Source organism: Hyperolius riggenbachi, chromosome 1, assembly GCF_040937935.1.
Source record: "Hyperolius riggenbachi isolate aHypRig1 chromosome 1, aHypRig1.pri, whole genome shotgun sequence".
Taxonomy (NCBI): Eukaryota; Metazoa; Chordata; class Amphibia; order Anura; family Hyperoliidae; genus Hyperolius; species Hyperolius riggenbachi.
This window is the reverse complement of record NC_090646.1, coordinates 471,687,323-471,706,809: the sequence shown is the minus strand read 5'-3', so window position 1 is coordinate 471,706,809 and position 19,487 is coordinate 471,687,323. Positions and strand designations below refer to the sequence as shown.

The 19,487-nt window shown below is 44.5% G+C and overlaps 1 protein-coding gene across 5 annotated transcripts in view; it reads right to left on the bottom strand.

The window, feature by feature from the left end:
* Window positions 1–10,599: 10,599 nt before the first annotated feature.
* The window catches only part of LOC137521416 (telomerase protein component 1-like), a 36,595-nt gene continuing 27,707 nt past the window's right edge, over window positions 10,600–19,487 (bottom strand). For 4 of the 5 annotated variants that reach the window (XM_068240632.1, XM_068240623.1, XM_068240643.1 and 1 more), the window contains exons 12-15: window positions 17,929–18,150; window positions 11,718–11,813; window positions 11,546–11,634; window positions 10,600–10,788 (exon numbers count right to left, since the gene is read on the bottom strand). In XM_068240632.1, coding sequence (XP_068096733.1) covers window positions 10,668–10,788; window positions 11,546–11,634; window positions 11,718–11,813; window positions 17,929–18,150 — 528 coding nt within the window. In that variant the 3' untranslated portion in view covers window positions 10,600–10,667. The remainder of the gene's footprint in view (window positions 10,789–11,545; window positions 11,635–11,717; window positions 11,814–17,928; window positions 18,151–19,487) is intronic. The other variant, XM_068240661.1, reaches the window with a different exon arrangement.

Genomic DNA, 19,487 nt, shown 5'->3' with positions numbered 1-19,487 from the left:
TCAGACCCCATTCCGATCACCTCCGGCAGTACATCTATTCTCCCCTCTGATCATCCACTGAGACACCCATCAATCATCTCCTGTCACCACCTGTCACTCCCTAGCACTCCTATCCATCAGATCAGGCCCTAATCTGCCCCCCTGCGGGCTTCTGATCACCCGGCCAAACCCTCACCCGCCCCACCGCAGTGACAGAATTTTTTTTCTCTGATCACTGCTGGTACGACTTAATTGTGGCAAGACCAACCGTTATGCCACACAATACGCAACCGCCAATCCAAGAAGCTACTATGCCCAGCCTTTTCGGTGGTGTTATAATTTAAGTAGGCCTCAGTTATTTGGACTGAGTTAGTCAAAAAGGCTTGAGGAGCAGACCCGCCCTTTAAGGGGATTTTCTCTTAGAGAGAAAATCTGCAGTTCTGTCAGCAGAACTAGAACATACCAAGAAGCTGTTCTATGGACAAGGCCACGGGTCTCCCTGACCGGGGCATGTACGCCACTAGAACAATAAACATCAGCCATGTTTTGTAAATATCCACATTCCTGTATGTATGTCAAATGCCTCATTGAATATTAATCGAGTAGGTGTGTATGATGACACCACGAGTGGGTCCACCAATAGTATGATCTAGGGGATGGCGAAGATGATGTCATATTTAACTCTTTCCTAGTCGGTATTAAAGCTTGAGTGAGCTATGGGAGCTCACTCTGCTTCTTACTTGCACACTAGCTCGCAATGCTGACTGGGACCTCTAAGTATGTTCATTCCTTTCTGTAATCTGATATAATGTATGCTGTACATAGGTAGTCTAGTGTAACTTAGGTTAGAAAGAAGGTACCTGATTGACTTCAGCAGGAAGTCTAATCAAGAAGCTTGTAACGCAACATGAAGATTGGCGTGGCTAGGATATGATGAACTGTATCTATCTGTATTTCTGTTTTCTGAATAAACTCCGTAAACATTGAAGAAGCCTGAGAAAAGTCTATCTCCTGCTTGCTGTGTTGAGAGTCAAAGTTATCTCACAGTCTGTGAGACGCAACTATAAGAAGTTGATGGTGTCGAAGCAAGGTAATTTAGAACAGGATCTAACAATGGTGCCGATTAAACCCTTCGCTGCCTAGCAAAACAGGCAGACGGGGCCAGGGGCCGAAGTTTTCAAGATATTCCACAGCAAAACAAGCGGAATAGACGCGGACTGTAAAGCTTATCAAGCGGATAAGCTGGTGTGGAGAGTGTGCGTGAGCCGAGCACACGGGCTGCAATTCGAGGAATCAGCGATGAAACTCTTGGACGTTACACTTTAACTGCATGTGCACGGCAGTTAAGCCCAAATTCGATCGCAACGGGACACTCCGGGGCCAGCTTGCAACTTGCTGCGGGAGATATCGATCCACTGAGCCAGTCCAGTGTGGGGACGGAGATAATACGCTCAGAAAGTTCCGGGGTCCACTCAGTTTCGCGGAGAAGTTGCGGAAAGCTGATGAATTGCGAAGAGTCCGCAGATCAGGCATGTATGATTTACGTTGTTATATGGCGTTATCTGTGTGGTATTTGGTGTTATAACAATGGTGTTGTTATTATGTACATTCTGTGTTAATTGCAGCGTGGAGGCTGCGTGCTTCATTTTTTTTTTCTTCTCCTTTCGTTCTGTTTTTTTTCTCTGGTTTTTGTTTTTGTTTTTCTCTCCCTGTCCAGAGACTGGGAAGGATGCCAGATGTGGGGGGGAAACCAACAGTGTTTCAGTCTGTTAGTAGTGGATGGGGGGGAGAGGGAAGGGTGAGAGAAGGGGAAGAGAGGAGGGGAGACGTGTAGACAGAAGAGGGAGTGTGAGACAGTTGTGAGCCGTGAGGTTTAGAAGGATGTTTTTTTTCTTCGGGGAGCTGGGGAGACAGGAATGTACCGCCATGCCTCTGGGTCGCTGTAAAAGTAAGTTATTTACTGTAAGTTACAGCTGAGATAATGGGTAAAGTGCGACTGTACTCTGGCGCGTTCTTTCTGTTTGTGAGATGTTCTGCAAGCTTCTATCGTTCCAGTCAGAGCTGCTACAATGCTTTTAAATGTCTGCATATGTTTAATGTTGTTTGGGTCAGTTCCGGCTGATAAATGTTCGTCTCAGAAGAAGGTTCTAGCTGGGATGGTAACAGTTAAAGTAGTTTACAGTTCACAGCACGCTCTAGTGGGTCTGAGCTATGTCTGTGTTAAGCAGATGGCTGTTAAGAGAGAAAGCTTTCCATGTCCCTGGGTGATACTACAATGTATAGTATTTAGAATGGCAGCTGTGACGTGGTGTGTCTCAAGTTTTGGCGAGCATCCCAGAGAGTGTAGGTAGCGGAAGGCTGACTCTCGGTAAAATGTATCGATGCTGTGTGTAACTATGTATAAAATGTTTGTTCTGTTTGAGTTTGTTTTTTCTCCTAATGTTATAGGATTAAGAGGTTGCTATGGGAGCAGCCATCTTAGCTGGCAGTCCAGGACTCAAAATGGCGGCAGTGGAGAGGGCCCGCCCCCAAGAGTCATGGCTCCCACACGTCATGGCAGGGGGGAGGAGGGGCTGGGGGATCCACGTCACGTCAGGCTGTGCTCGCGGCTCCGGGCAGAGCAGCTGAAAGGGAGGGGGGTAGAAATACAGAGACATTCTACTGAATATCTCGGATCCCAAAGTATTTCCCCAGAGCTTTTCCCTGGGTCCATGGAAAGGAATGCCAGAATACGTGCACCAAGCTATTACTGTAAGATTAGCATGGTCACGGATAGGAAATGTTTCCCAGCTAGGTGCAGGGAGACGAGGAACAGCGCAGATCAGGAAAGGGTCTGTACTGAGTTGCTTATGGGATTATTCCTGTAAGTGGGGCACCTTAATGGGTGATGCAGCATGAGTTCCCAATAGAGAAAAGGGGGGACAGTGCATCAGGGGGGTGCCGGAGTTGGAAAAAAGGGGAGTTGACCAATCCAGGTGTCCGTCGCCGCTGCTGCAGAGCGGTAACGTTTTTTTTTCCCAGTTTTTGTCGTGGACAGGTCCAGAGTTTGATTAAGAGGTCTATGCTGGGCTGGGGCTGTTTTTTTTGTGCATTTTTTTCCGTCCACTGATTGGTCAAATATGTTTTTTTCCAGCTCCTATCAAGTGTAGCACAACACACAGAACTTCTAGCAGAGCTGGTATCGCAATGAGGTTCTAGATAAGTAAATGCAATAATGAGTAAGAGCATTGCAGGCTCACCTGCAAAGCAACAACAGGTGTGGCATCCGTAATCTGTGCATGCGACGGCCGCGCATGGACAGATGGGGGGGATGTGGAGGGAGCTTGCAATGAGGTGAGAGTTTCCAAAGGTGAAGTCCGCAGGAGCATATTTTACACGGGTAAGTACTTTGGATAGTACTTAGGTAGGGGAGAGAGGTTTAACTCCAATCTACCAAAAAGAGTAAACAGAGTTCATGAGAACCATAAAGCAACAAGATCAATTACGGTATATATTGATCAATTTAAAGTGTACAGAGTACAAGCCGCAGGGCGAATCCCAAATCATTAATAAGAATTGATTTGTTTGTATTTCGATTTCAGGAGTTTGGCAATATGGACTCGAGACAGCTGCAGTGCTGGCAGCAAAGATGGAGATGTCAGTCAGATAAGCGAAAGGTTCCAGATGCCAATCTGAGGTTGGAGAACAGCGAGATTCCTGAAATTGGAAAGAGACTAAAACACGAGATTCCTGAAATTGGAAAGAGACTAAAACACGAGATTCCTGAAATTGGAAAGAGACTAAAACACGAGATTCCTGAAATTGGAAAGAGACTAAAACACGAGATTCCTGACATCGGAAAACGACTAAAAAAACTGACTGAGCAAAGCATAGTGCAAATTGCTAATGTTTTTCTTTCCCAAGGTGGTGCTTTTATAATGAAGAGTACCGTGCTGATGGTGATCCTAGGTTGCCATTTCGTCCTAGGAGAACGAAGAGAGGACATTCTCATGTATAATAAGGGGTTAATGAGAATGCAAGGCCCAAGCATGTTAATGTTTGATGACAAAGGTACTAATCCTTTCACACCTCCCTCCGCTTGGCACAGATAGACCATGCAGGGACGGAGGAAAAGAGCACTTGTGCCAGGAGAAAACAAATTTCAGGGCACAAGGTGGGTGACAGGTCTGAAGGGTCAGGTGTGCGGGCAGTATGAATTGAATGGCAGGGTAAATCTGCTATTGAATGCCACACTCCCAGAATCGATGCACCGATCCAAAGTTTTGTTAAAAGGTACATTGCAGTACAATGGGGACATGCAAAAGGTGGAGTGTGTGATTCAGGGGTACCTTGTCTTGGTTATCCAGAGTGAGATGGTTCCAGATTGGAGAGGAACGAGCAGGAGGCGTCAATTCTCCTACCAAAGAGACGCAGGGGACAACATCACACTCTGGAACTACCAACAGAGAGTGCCTCTGAAACAACTATACACACGTAAAGGCTGGAAAGCCGAGGGGTGGTGGTTCTCGAAACAAGAAGTAAAAATCGAGAACGAGCCACATTTCCAGGTGACAAAGGGGGTAGGGAGAGCGATCCCGGGGGAGGGAAAGCCAACACAGGGAACCCCATTCACATTACACGGGTCACAACAGGGGACGATATTACACAGTCCATACGCAGCCGCTTATCCTCATGCTAGTTGGGTAAGTGAAGAGGTACTCTTAATTGAAAGATTGCAGAGAGTACAGTCTTCTCAACCTCTGGTACATAGTGTGCCTCAGGACATAAGGGGGGAAGAGGTCCAATCAGGACAGTTGGGGACATATTTTGTCAGGGAGATGCTTAAAGATCCTGTCCAACTGAGATTGGACAAGGGGAGGTATATCGATTTTTCTGGAGAAGGATCTTTTGCATGGAAGCTTCAAGATGTTTGGGTGAACAAATGGAAATGGTGCAACATTCCTTTAGGCACCGCCACTTCCTTAGTTCCCACCTCCACACGTCTTACACCATGACCGGAGAGGTCAATCTTTTTTGGTGCTAGACGGGGAGGTGAAACGAGTAGAGTTGTCCTCATGCGGGCAATTCTCCCAGAGGTACCTGTGTTTGCCGGGGCAAGTAAAATTTAGTGAAGAAGCCTGCAGGCTCAATAACGCAGAATGCGAGGCTACCATTCAAAAGATCCACCCTGAAGCCAAACCGATAGTTCCGGTGGCTGAAGGAAAGGTTTGTTTTTTTAGCATCATGTCTAAGGACACATTCAAGGTACATTTTCATAATTGTTCCAATAAGGGGATCTGTCAAGGGGAACATATTGGGTGAGCGGAGATCCCATATGGATCCAGTCATCCAGGTTTGATGACGTTATTTCTCAAATTGTTAAGAGAACTCTTAAGGTCAAAGTTTCACGGGTAGTTCCCGTCCTAAAAGAGAACACGACATGGGACAGAGGGGAACAGGGGTTGATCCAAGACGACCACACTTTGATACAACGGTTAAACAGACAGTACACTAAGTTAGAGGTAAGATTTCACCATGATCCAGGTGATCTTAACGAGGTAGAACACAAAAACAAGCAGGTGAGTTCCAGTCTGACCTGGTGGAAAAGGTTTCCGGTGATGTTCCAGGGACACTCGGACTGGGCCTCTGCAGTTCAAAAGTTCTTCCTACACCCACTGGTCGTCTGGATGGGGATGACAACTTTAGGCATCATTATCCAGATGAGGTTGTGTGTTAAAATTACGTAAAACAAATTAAACTGGTCAAGAGATTGGTGCCTCATAAACAATCTCATGAACCAATATTTTTAAATTAAGGGATATACAGGGTTACGGGTACAGGTTTAGTAGTACCGGTGATGGAGCTGATTGTATAAAGGCGCTCTTTTAGAAGGCACCTGGCACTGCTCCATTGAGTAACAAACAAACGAGTTTCACTTTTCAGTGGTCATGTAAGGTTGTGAGTGATACGCAAGTGACGCAAATGCTGAGCATGTAGTATAGAGGGACTTAGAAGTAGGGCCTCCCCAGAGAGCCTGGTTACAGGAAGACCAAGAGGTCTTGCTCTCTCTTCCAGGGATAACCGCCGAGAGCAGAGAAGTTGTGTGAGCACGAACATCGAAAAGTGAAACATAAAGGAAAGAAACCAGGTACGGTTAGGTTCAGAAGTTGGGATCTGCGGATCAAGCCTTTTTAGGGGGGATTGTTATAATTTAAGTAGGCCTCAGTTATTTGGACTGAGTTAGTCAAAAAGGCTTGAGGAGCAGACCCGCCCTTTAAGGGGATTTTCTCTTAGAGAGAAAATCTGCAGTTCTGTCAGCAGAACTAGAACATACCAAGAAGCTGTTCTATGGACAAGGCCACGGGTCTCCCTGACCGGGGCATGTACGCCACTAGAACAATAAACATCAGCCATGTTTTGTAAATATCCACATTCCTGTATGTATGTCAAATGCCTCATTGAATATTAATCGAGTAGGTGTGTATGATGACACCACGAGTGGGTCCACCAATAGTCTGATCTAGGGGATGGCGAAGATGATGTCATATTTAACTCTTTCCTAGTCGGTATTAAAGCTTGAGTGAGCTATGGGAGCTCACTCTGCATCTTACTTGCACACTAGCTCGCAATGCTGACTGGGACCTCTAAGTATGTTCATTTCTTTCTGTAATCTGATATAATGTATGCTGTACATAGGTAGTCTAGTGTAACTTAGGTTAGAAAGAAGGTACCTGATTGACTTCAGCAGGAAGTCTAATCAAGAAGCTTGTAACGCAACATGAAGATTGGCGAGGCTAGGATATGATGAACTGTATCTATCTGTATTTCTGTTTTCTGAATAAACTCCGTAAACATTGAAGAAGCCTGAGAAAAGTCTATCTCCTGCTTGCTGTGTTGAGAGTCAAGTTATCTCACAGTCTGTGAGACGCAACTATAAGAAGTTGATGGTGTCGAAGCAAGGTGATTTAGAACAGGATCTAAACGGTGGAAGCCACTCCAAGATTCCGAACACAACATTTTTTTGGGCCTTCTCCTTAGCGTGGGTCTAGTCAAAGAGAATGTATTGCTGTCTTATTGGTCTACCACCCAATACATCACATGCCCATGTTCTCTGCTGCCATGTTCAGGTCACGATTTGAGAACATCCTGCGCTTCCTGCACTTCAGTGCCAATACAACCTGTCATCTAAGAGGCCACCCTGCTTATGACTGGTTCCACAAAATTCGGCCCCTCATAAACCACCTGTCATCAAAATTTGAAGATGCTTATACCCCTGAACAGTCATTTTGAGGCATTTGGTTTCTAGACTACTCCTCACGGTTTTGGGCCCCTAAAATGCCAGGGTCGTATAGGAACCCCACAAGTGACCCCATTTTAGAAAGAAGACTCCCCAAGGTATTCTGTTAGGTGTATGATGAGTTCATAGAAGATTTTATTTTTTGTCAAAAGATAGCAGAAATTGATTTTTATTATTTTTTTTTTCACAAAGTGTCATTTTCCACTAACTTGTGACAAAAAAATAAAATCTTCTATGAACTCACCATACACCTAACGGAATACCTTGGGTGTCTTCTTTCTAAAATGGGGTCACTTGTGGGGTTCCTATACTGCCCTGGAATTTTAGGGGGCCTAAACCGTGAGGAGTAGTCTAGAAACCAAATGCCTGAAAATGACCTGTGAATAGGACGTTGGGCCCCTTAGCGCACCTAGGCTGCAAAAAAAAAAAGTGTCACACATGTGGTATTGCCGTACTCAGGAGAAGTAGTATAATGTGTTTTGAGGTGTATTTTTATACATACCCATGTTGGGTGGGAGAAATATCTCTGTAAATGACATTTTTTTTAATTTTTTTACACACAATTGTCCATTTACAGAGATATTTTTCCCACCTAGCATGGGTATGTGTAAAAATACACCCCAAAACACATTATACTATTTCTCCTGAGTATGGCGATACCACATGTGTGACACTTTTTTTGCAGCCTAGGTGCGCTAAGGGGCCCAACGTCCAATGGGTACATTTAGGATTTCACAGGTCATTTTGAGACATTTGGTTTCAAGACTACTCCTCACGGATTAGGGCCCCTAAAATGCCAGGGCAGTATAGGAACCCCACAAATGACCCCATTTAAGAAAGAAGACACCCCAAGGTATTCTGTTAGGAGTATGGTGAGTTCATAGAAGATTTTATTTTTTTGTCACAAAAAATCAAAAAAAAATCTCATTTACAGAGATATTTCTCCCACCCAGCATGGGTATGTGTAAAAATACACCCCAAAACACATTATACTATTTCTCCTGAGTACGGCGATACCACAAGTGACACTTTTTGCAGCCTAGGTGCGCTAAGGGGCCCTAAGTCCTATGACTACCTTTAGGCTTTACAGGGGTGCTTACAATTTAGCACCCCCAAAATGCCAGGACAGTAAACACACCCCACAAATGGAAAGTAGACATCCCAAAGTATTCAGAGAGGGGCATGGTGAGTCCGTGGCAGATTTCATTTTTTTTTGTCACAAGTTAGCAGTAATGGAAACTTTTTTTAATTTTTATTTTTGTCACAAAGTGTCATTTTCCGCTAACTTGTGACAAAAAATAAAATCTTCTATGAACTCACCATGCCTCTTAGTGAATACTTTGGGATGTCTTCTTTCTAAAATGGGGTCATTTGGGGGGTATCTATACTATCCTGGAATTTTAGCACCCCATGAAACCTGACAGGTGCTCAGAAAAGTCAAAGATGCTTCAAAATAGGAAAAATCACTTTTTGCACCAGTTTGTAAACGCTATAACTTTTACCCAAACCAATAAATATACACTGAATGTTTTTTTTTTTTATCAAAGACATGTAGCACAATAAATTTGGACAAAAATGTATACAGAAATTTTACTTTATTTGACAAATTTTATCACAGAAAGTTAAAAAAAAATCATTTGTTTGACAAAATTCATGTCTTTTTTGATAAATATAATAAAAATTAAGAATCACAGCAGCAATCAAATAGCACCAAAAGAAAGCTGTATTAGGGACAAGAAAAGGAGGTAAAATTAATTTAGGTGGTAGGTTGTATGACCGAGCAATAAACCGTTAAAGCTGCAGTGGTCTGAATGGAAAAAAAGGCTCTGGTCCTTAAGGGGTTTTATGACTGCAGTCCTTAAGTGGTTAAATTATGTCCCTATCACAATGTTTGGCGCCAATATTTTATTTGGAAATAAAGATGCATTTTTTTTCAGTTTTGCATCCATCCCTAATTACAAGCCCGTAGTTTATAAAGCAACAGTGTTATACCCTCTTGACATAAATATTTAAAAAGTTCAGTCCCTAAGGTAACTATTTATGGGTTTTTTTTATTGTATTTTTTTTTTAATTACAAAAAAAAATAAAAATTGGGGAGTGTGGGAGGTAATGAGTTAATTTATTGTGTAAAACTAATGTATTTGTAGAGATGTTGCGAACTGTTCGCTCGGCGAACATCTCTGGGGCTTTTACTACTTCCGGGTCGCTCTGACCCGGAGTAGTACGCCTGCGCTGCCCGGCAAAGCGCGTCCTAGATCGCGCTCCTGTTGCCGGGCACTCTCTGCGCATGTGCGTGACGTCGTTCATGACGTCACGCACATGCGCAGAGAGTGCCCGGCAACAGGAGCGCGATCTAGGACGCGCTTTGCCGGGCAGCGCAGGCGTACTACTCCGGGTCAGAGCGACCCGGAAGTAGTAAAAGCCCCATGCTTTCAGAGATGTTCGCCAGCGAACGGTTCGGGAACCGTTCGCTACATCTCTATGTATTTGTACATGTAAAATGCTTTAGGGTGTAGTTTTACTATTTGGCCACAGTGAGCTTGTGTTCATGCGACCTGTAAGCGTTAAGAAGGACGCTTACAGGAAGCACTACGAGGCTGGGAAAATCACAATGATCGCACTGTTTCTCATAGAAGCAGCAGATCATTGCGGGGGCTTAGATCAACGAACGGGAATGGATTTTCCCGTTCATTGAGCTCCGGGCGAGCGGGAGCGCGCGCACAAGCGGCTGTAGCGCGGGAGGTACGGATTTCTCCGTCCCTTGGTTTTTTAGGGGGGGAAAAAGGGACGGAGAAATTCGTACCGCGGGGGGTAAAGTGGTTAAAATGCTATATTTTACATGTTGTAATGCGCATGATGCACTATACAGTATGTTGTTTTCCCCTTTTCTTTTGAAAAACTCAATAAACATGATTGAAGTAACAAAATTGCATCTCTTCCCTGGTTCATATCAGAATATAGCAAGGTTACTGAAAGGTTAGTAAAAAGATTTTTAAAACTGCATCCACCAACAATGAATATATTTTATAAATAAATACAGGCTGTCTTGGATTCCAAGTGTGAGTGTTTACATTACACTACAAAAATACAACTCAGAGCAGACTAATATTTCAGCAGTCACCACTGTGTTCTGATATGATCCAGGCATGGGTTGCTACATTTTGCAATCTACTGTAATGCAATCTAATGGCAGGCACTGTTTTAGAAATCCAGTTTAGATTTTTGATTTGGATCACTTATGTTCTCTAACATTGGGAAATCAGCCCCACTGTCTCAAACCCTTTCATTCTGAATTATAGCAAAATCTGCTTTTTCCCCCCAAATAATTAAATGGCAACAAAGAATGAAGTAGTAGGTATTTTATGATCATAAATAATAATTGTTGCTGTGGTAAATGAAGACGTGGATTGTGTTATATGTGTAAGGCAACACAGTTTTCCAAGAATCCACACATGTGGCATAGCAAGGCTGGAGATGGCGGGGGCACCCCCAGGATGGGTGATTTGCATACCAAACATTCGCTTCTGCCAAGCCTGCAACAAGAAGACATATTGTGCTGAGACCGGAAAGTAGGAGTTGATTAAAGAAAAAGAAAGCAGTACACATCAGTTGCAAGTTGCTGTAGTCTGATGCAGCCAATCCAATTTCAATTTACCAAGTTGAATTGATTCTACCCATAGCTATGCACGGTCTAGGTCTTACACTGCTTGGTGCAATACAAATCTACCAATCAACCTGCCATGGATAACACACCGATTTGACACTGCTCCTAATCCTGTCCTTATTGGTTATGCCCTCAAACTTGCAGGAAGTTTATCAATAAATTCTGTGAGATGGAAAGTTTTGAATCTGCTGATAATCTATCAGGACCAGCTACTAATGCGAGCCTCTCATAAAAGGTAGATTACAAGGGCGTAACTAGAGGGGTGCACCACCCGCAATTGCCGGGGTCCCAGAGCTGGGGCGGGTCCCCAACTACTCACCTTCCCTTCCTCCGATACAGGGACTCCCGATCGGGAGTTTTTGTGGCTATATTTGTTATGAATGAGAAGGTCATTTTGGCCACACTTGTTTTCTGACCCTTGTGAGATGGTCCCCAAGGCCATGAAGGGCACCAAGGGGAGGCAAGGGAAGGGGTGTGAACATTGGGGGTGGGGGTGGGGGGTAGGGGGCATGAATTGTAACTACTCCACTGCAACTGGCTATCATTAAATTCTGCTTTTTAGCACACAGTTTGTTTCTTTAGTGAACAATGCTAATTATTTAGATTGAAGTAAAGGAAGTACCTACCTGTTATGCTGAGAACATAAGAAGGCTTCTTTCCCCATATTGCTGGTGTGCGTTCCACATAATACGCAACTTTGCTTATTGAGAAACAACTGTAAGATGAGATATGTGCTTATTGTATTTATAGTGAGTATTCACTAAGATTACATCTGGGTAATGCAAGATTTTCACTAACCTGACCAAATGCTCCAGTCCTCATTGAGCACATCCCACATATCATAGCTGCGGATCTGGGGAAGCCATCTCTGCAGACATGAGAGCAGCGCAAAGCCTACCGAGAGGAAGTACAGAACCATTATGTCAGGGCAATGCAAAGGGAGCTATTCTTTCATATATGGTATGGTTATTTTTAAAGTGGACTCCAACCCAGATTTATTTTTTCTTTTAGTTTTTCCTGGCAATTTATAGAGCAGTGTCCTCAAACTACGGCCCGCGGGCCAAATGCAGTCCTCCGAGTTTTTTTCACTGCCCCCCCAAACACAAAATGTATAACTTATAGATGTGGCCCACTGCACCTTTAAAGGGAACCTGAAGAAGGTCAAATTATTTGAAATAAATACATGACGTACAGTACGTCGTGTTTATTTCAAATCATTTGACTTGCTTCAGGTTCCCATTAAAGGTGCAGTGGGCCACATCTATAAGTTATAAATTTGAGAATGAGAAGGTTTGTCAAAACTTTTGGTCTGTAGTGTAGTTGCAAATGAATATTACATACTTACCTCGCCTTCAGTTCCTCTCAGAAGCTCACCATTTGCTTCTTACAGTGATCTCTTCCAGTTCTGACAATATTTTGTCAGAACTGAAATATACCAATTGATGTCAGTTATATATCAGCAGCTGTCAGTTACAACTGAATGTGCAAGGTAATGTCCATGTTTCCCTACGGCTCAAGTGGGTGATATTACAGTTGAACAGTGTGCTGACCAGGAAGCTGTTATGGGGTAATGGCCATTTTTAACCAATTACCGACATCCTATCGTATTAAAACGTCATGCTTACCGCTATTAACGGCAACATGACGTTTTAATACGTCGCGCATTCCCGCCGCTGCTACCGCCGTGTGCGCGCCGCTACCGCCGCCATTATCGTCGGGATCCCGTGCTGGGTGATTGGGGAAGAAGACCGAACGGTCCTCTACCCAATCGCAGTGCCTGGAGTGAATGGACGTGACCGCGAACAGCGGCTACGTCCATTCACATAAACAGGAAATGTAACAGTTTAATAAAGTGCAAAAAAAAAAAAAAAAAAGTGAACACGTCCTATGAGTGTTCACTAGCGCCATCTTGTGGCCAAAAAGTATATTACACCTACAAAATACATACATTTTCAACTATATACACATCATTCATAAAATTACACTTCCAACCCTCCCCCCCCCAAAAAAAAAACACTTGTAAAAAAAAAAATCAGCTTAAAAAAAATAAATAAATAGTTGCCTTAGGGACTCAGCTTTTTTTATTCTATATTTTATGGGGGAAAATGAATTTTAATTTATTACATAGGGGCTTGTAATTATGGCCAGAACAAAAAGAAAAATAACCACTTATATTTAAAAATATTATACTGTCGCCATACATTGTGATAGGGACATAATTTAAACGGTTTATTTATCGGGACCACTGGGCAAATAAAACGTGTTTGTTTTATCCACAGGAGAATGTTTAATTTTAAAACTATAATGGCTGAACACTGAGAAATAATGATTTTTTTTCTTTTTTTTCTGTTTTTCTCATTAAAATGCATTTAGAATAAAAAAAATTCTTAGCAAAATGTACTATCCACAGAAAGCCTAATTGGTGGCGAAAAAAATGAGGTATAGATCATTTTCTTGTGATAAGTAGTAATAAAGTTATTAGGGAATAAAAGGGAGGAGCGCTGACAACTGAAAATTGCTCTGGTCCATTAGGATAAAAACCCTTGGGGGTGAACTGGTTAAAAAGGAGGATGGAGAATTCCATTAATCACAGCAGACAAATGGGAACGCAGGAGAGGAGAAAGAGATTGAGAAGTAGACTACAAAGGAGTTAAGTATGACCTGTGTATGGTTACTTTGTCTTTTTATTTTCAGTTCAGGTTCTCTTTAAATGTCGGCGCCCCGCATATAGAATAGAAGTGCTGACATCACCCATCCATACAGAAGCCAGCGAATGACAGAAGCCAGCGAGCAGTCATTTGCTGGCTTCCAATACAATTCTGCATCAGGTGACACTGTAGTCCAATTGGACGGCAGGTTGTCACCTGGATATGCTTTACTGTCTGGTGCACAAAGACGTTCTTTGGGTGCTGCATGGCTGCTGCTGGGAGTTCTCCTCTGGACATGATTGGGGGGAATCAGGGGCGTTTCTAGGGTCCTTGGAGATTGGGGGCACCTGTGGGCACCAGGCGGGGAGGTATATGCGCCGCAGCAAAAATGGGCGTGGTCATGCAGTGAGTGGGCGTGGCCATGGGTGGGGCCAAATGTACATGAACTTAGCAGCGGTGTAAGCTACAGATAATGGGCCTGCCCATCGAAATATTGGATGGAGCCCCCTGTCCTTTGTTTGGATAATTTACAATCAGTATAGGCATAGATCAAAGATGTATACGCACATACAATTTTGATTGGTCAATCACTGACCCCCAATTTTACCACCCCCATGCAGTAAGTGGGCCAACAGACAATGAATTTTATGAACAGAGCTAAAATTGGGTAATCAAAATTGTATGTGTGTACCAGGCTTTACAGCTAATACTGTACATACTGAAAGTAGCAGGGATCAGCATACAATATAGCTGGTTTACAATCAGTAAAGGCACAGAGTAACACCTTACACTGTACACACTGGAGGTAAATCAGCACACAGTGCAGGCACTAGAGAACAGCGTATACTGTACATACTGTAGGCAGCAGAATTCAGCACACTGCAGCTAGCGTGCCAAAAATATGAGGATCACATTGTGCGGCGTGCTTATCGTGCCGCACCGAAAAATGGGTGGGCCATGGACCAGAATATAGGTGTGGTAACGGCCGGGTGGAGACAAATTTACATGAACCTAGCAATGGTGGGACATTAGATTATGACAGTGGTGGCGAACCTTTTGGAGGCCGAGTGCCCAAACTGCAATCCAAAAGTCACTTATCTATCGCAAAGTGGCAACCGCAATTTAAACGAAATACTGTACAAACGTTTTAACTCATACATGAACATTATGGAAAATCCAAGTTGAAAATAAACTGTGAAGATAAACAATTTCATCCATCCTACTCCTGAAAAATGTATTCAATTTTTTAGAACCTCCCAGTTTTATTTTCTGTTTTAAAAAGCTAAAAAAGTAGGTTTAAAGAGGAACTCCAGTGAAAATAATGTAGTAAAAAAAGTGCTTCATTTTTTACCATAATTATGTATAAATGATTTAGTCAGTGTTTGCTCATTGTAAAATCTTTCCTCTCCCAGATTCACATTCTGACATTTATTACATGGTGACATTGTTACTGTGGGCAGGTTATTTAGCTGTTTCTAGCTGCTCTGTCTGTTACAGACAGCTAATAACAGCTATTTCCTGTCTCTGAACATTGTTACATTGTGGCAGTTTGCCAGCAGTACCGCGGTATTCAGAGCCTCTTGTGGGAGGGGTTTCAGCACAAAATCAGTCACACAGCGCCCCCTGATGGTCTGTTTGTGAAAATCATTGTCTTTCTCATGTAAAATGGGGTATCAGCTACTGATTGGGAAAAAGTTCAATTCTTGGTTGGAGTTTCTCTTTAATGCTATTGTCTCATATGATAAGGATTCAGCTTTTCCCATAGTCTCACAGTTAGCAATCATGTGACCCCCAACAAGACAAATTCAGCAATCATGAGGCCCCCAACAAATCATGAGGCCCCCAACAAGACAAATTCAGCAATCATGAGGCCTCCAACAAATCATGAGGCCCCCAACAAGACAAATTCAGCAATCATGAGGCCCCCAACAAATCATGAGGCCCCCAACAAGACAAATTCAGCAATCTTGAGGCCCCCAACAAATCATAAGGCTCCCAACAAGACAAATTCAGCAGTCATGAGGCACATAAATAGACAGCATTTCTCATAAATAGGCAGAAAGCCCCCTTAATATGGTAGCCCCCCAAGTTAGGTAGTGAGTGACAGGGACGCCCAGGTTAGCTAGTGAGTGACAGGGACCCCGATAGTGAGTGACAGGGAGCCCCTTTAGGTAGTGAGTGAGTGCCAGGGAGCCCCTTTAGGTAGTGAGTGAGTGCCAGGGAGCCCCTTTAGGTAGTGAGTGAGTGCCAGGGAGCCCCTTCAGGCAGTGAGTGAGTGCCAGGAAGCCCCTTTAGGCAGTGAGTGAGTGCCAGGGAGCCCCTTTAGGCAGTGAGTGAGTGCCAGGGAGCCCCTTTAGGCAGTGAGTGAGTGCCAGGGAGCCCCTTTAGGCAGTGAGTGAGTGCCAGGGAGCCCCTTCAGGCAGTGAGTGAGTGCCAGGGAGCCCCTTCAGGCAGTGAGTGAGTGCCAGGGAGCCCCTTCAGGCAGTGAGTGAGTGCCAGGGAGCCCCTTCAGGCAGTGAGTGAGTGCCAGGGAGCCCCTTCAGGCAGTGAGTGAGTGCCAGGGAGCCCCTTCAGGCAGTGAGTGAGTGACAGGGAGGCCCTTTAGGTAGTGAGTGAGTGCCAGGGAGCCCCTTTAGGGAGCGAGTGAGTGCCAGGGAGCCCCTTTCGGGAGCGAGTGAGTGCCAGGGAGCCCCTTTCGGGAGCGAGTGAGTGCCAGGGAGCTCCTTTAGGGAGTGAGTGAGTGCCAGGGAGCCCCTTTAGGGAGTGAGTGAGTGCCAGGGAGCCCCTTTAGGGAGTGAGTGATGCCAGGGAGCCCCTTTAGGGAGTGAGTGCCAGGGAGCCCCTTTAGGGAGTGAGTGAGTGAGTGCCAGGGAGCCCCTTTAGGGAGTGAGTGAGTGACAGGGAGCCCCTTTAGGGAGTGACAGGGAGCCCCTTTAGGGAGTGAGTGGGTGCCAGGGAGCCCCTTTAGGGAGTGAGTGAGTGACAGGGAGCCCCTTTAGGGAGTGACAGGGAGCCCCTTTAGGGAGTGAGTGAGTGCCAGGGAGCCCCTTTAGGGAGTGAGTGCCAGGGAGCCCCTATAGGGAGTGAGTGCTAGGGAGCCCCTTTAGGGAGTGAGTGAGTGCCAGGGAGCTCCTTTAACAAACAAACAAACACAGAACATTTATATCGCGCTTTTCTCCTGGCGGACTCAAAGCGCCAGAGCTGCAGCCACTAGGACGCGCTCTATAGGCAGTAGCAGTGTTAGGGAGACTTGCCCAAGGTCTCCTACTGAATAGGTGCAGGTTTACTGAACAGGCAGAGCCGAGATTCGAACCCAGGTCTCCCGTGTCAGAGGCAGAGCCCTTAACCATTACACTATCCAGCCACTAGGGAGTGAGTGAGTGCCAGGGAGCCCCTTTAGGGAGTGAGTGAGTGCCAGGGGGAGCCCCTTTAGGGAGTGAGTGCCAGGGAGCCCCTTTAGGGAGTGAGTGAGTGCCAGGGAGGCCCCCCCTCCAGCCACCGCCGCCGCCGCTCCCCCCACCCCCCTTACCTCGTAGCAGACCTCAGGATCAGCGGCGACCCGACCAGTAAGAGCGGGCGCCGGACGCACCCGCTCGATATGCGGAAGTGATGTCACTTCCGCATATCAGTGCGGGCGCTGGGTCCTAGCACCCGCACGATTGGTCGCAGGCTCGCCGCCTGATCCTGAGGTCTGAGTGACGCGGCGGCGGCGGCTGGAGGGAGCCGCTGCCAGAGGGGGCGGCCGGGCGGAGATCCGTGGCACCCCAGGACAGATTGGGGGCACGTGCCCCCCCAAAATAGGGCTAGCGATGCCCCTGGGGGGAATCAATACCTAGATTCAATGTAATGTTTTTCAACATCATTTTATGTATTTAGTAGTAGAAAGGACAGCGCTGGGCACCAATACTTCTGCTTCCAGTGATTTATTGACAGATAAACATACATAGGTTTAAGCCCAAGGAGTGGTATGTCTTTAATGTATGTTCTGCCCCCCCCCCCCCCCCCCAGCAGTTTGAAGTATGTTGGCCCAGCCCTTGACTGAAAAAGTTTGGGGAAGTCTGTTTTAGAGCCTGTCACTTTTTATTACTGTTTGTCCAAAACATATGTGAAAGGAAGTTAATTTTTCCCACTGCACAAAAAACAACAACATTTGACAGCAGTTGCTGGAAGATGTGTCCCAACTGCAGCTAACTTTGGAATACTCCTCACTATATGTCCTCGTACCAACTGTCACAGGAACCAGAATAGATAAGAAATCTACACAAACGAGAAGCACACAATAATACAAACCTGACAAAAGATTCAACTAAGCAAAAAAATAAATCAGTAAATTAGGTGGTACCATTGTGATATATAGTTACCTTTAAATACCGAGCTCGAGTGTGAGCTTGGATAGTGCATGCGCGTCTGTCCTTTCTCAGGAACTGAACCAGACGTCCATTTAGTCTGGCTTCCTGTAGGAGGCGGGGCAGCTGGTTCACCACGGTGTCATCATCTGTACACTTGTACTCATAGTAGTCAGCCAGGCTTAGGAGGTACAACTCCCGGTAGTTGTCAGGACTGAGTAAACATTGTTCCACTGCCTACAACCAGGGACAAAAATAATGGAGTACTAGGAGAATAATTGTAAGTATATTTTATAATGCCAAAGACCAAAAAACCTCTTGCCACAGGTTGTCTTTCTGTTTTTCTTGCTAAATACCTTCTAATTGAAAGATATTATAAAAAATACACAAATAAAGTTATTATACAAAGACAGTCATTGCTGAAAACAGTCTAATGATAAGTGCTGGGATGCCATACTCTTTGTAGTTTGTATCAAAGAACTGCAACAAGCATGCAGTCATTGGAGGCAGACTGAAGGCCCAATACTAGTTCCAGGTGTGTGTTCCAAAAAATATAAAAGCTAGAGGACCACCATGACAGGCAATTAACATTTTCATAACAAGGTTAGCAATGGCTGACGTCATACTCTCTGAACAATGAGATATTCCAAGCTATCAGTGGATAGTCTGTTAGAGAATGCAGTAGAAGAAATGTCATTAACCACTTGAGGACCACAGTCTTTCTACCCCTTAAAGAGGAGCTGTTAGGTATAAGGTCTCAGAGAAAATAAACACATATATCAGTAGCTAAAGATTGGCTGTACTTACATTACATATGCATTTCACTGTCCACGTTTGGATTTCACAGAATTTGTATATAGTATATGCAGAGATAGATGCTCCTGACAGCTCATGGCAGGCTCCATGTTTTTCTGTCAAATGTGTCGTCATGTCCTGACTGCTTCCTGATCACAGATAAGCTCGTACTTGAACAACACAGTGTGCAGTGAATATTAATGAGCCATGTGGCTAGGAACAAAAGCTGACTCCTGCAGTGTACTCTGCCCGGAGATTTATCAGTGCTACGCGCTGGACTGATTACAAGCTGCTGTAACGTCTCATTAGCAGCCGAGGGGAGGGCCCCAGAATGCTTTGCAGTTTAGTATGCGGCTTGCGTCCTTATGGGTCTATAACAGCCTTGCTGATAAGCACACATCAAAGGTAACTGAGATTTTTATCTTCACTAATGGCTTTTTGGCTTCCTTCTAAACTGTTTAACACAGGAGAATAGAGGTTTAAATTAGCTTCTGCAGCCTGACAGTTACTCTTTAAGGACCAGGCACTTTTTCCCCATTCAGACCACTGCAGCTTTCACGGTTTATTGCTCGCTCATACAACCTACCACCTAAATGAATTTTGGCTCCTTTTCTTGTCACTAATAAAGCTTTCTTTTGGTGCTATTTGATTGCTCCTGCGATTTTTACTTTTTATTATATTCATCAAAAAAGACATGAATTTTGGCAAAAAAATGATTTTTTTAACTTTCTGTGCTGACATTTTTCAAATAAAGTAAAATTTCTGTATACATGCAGCGC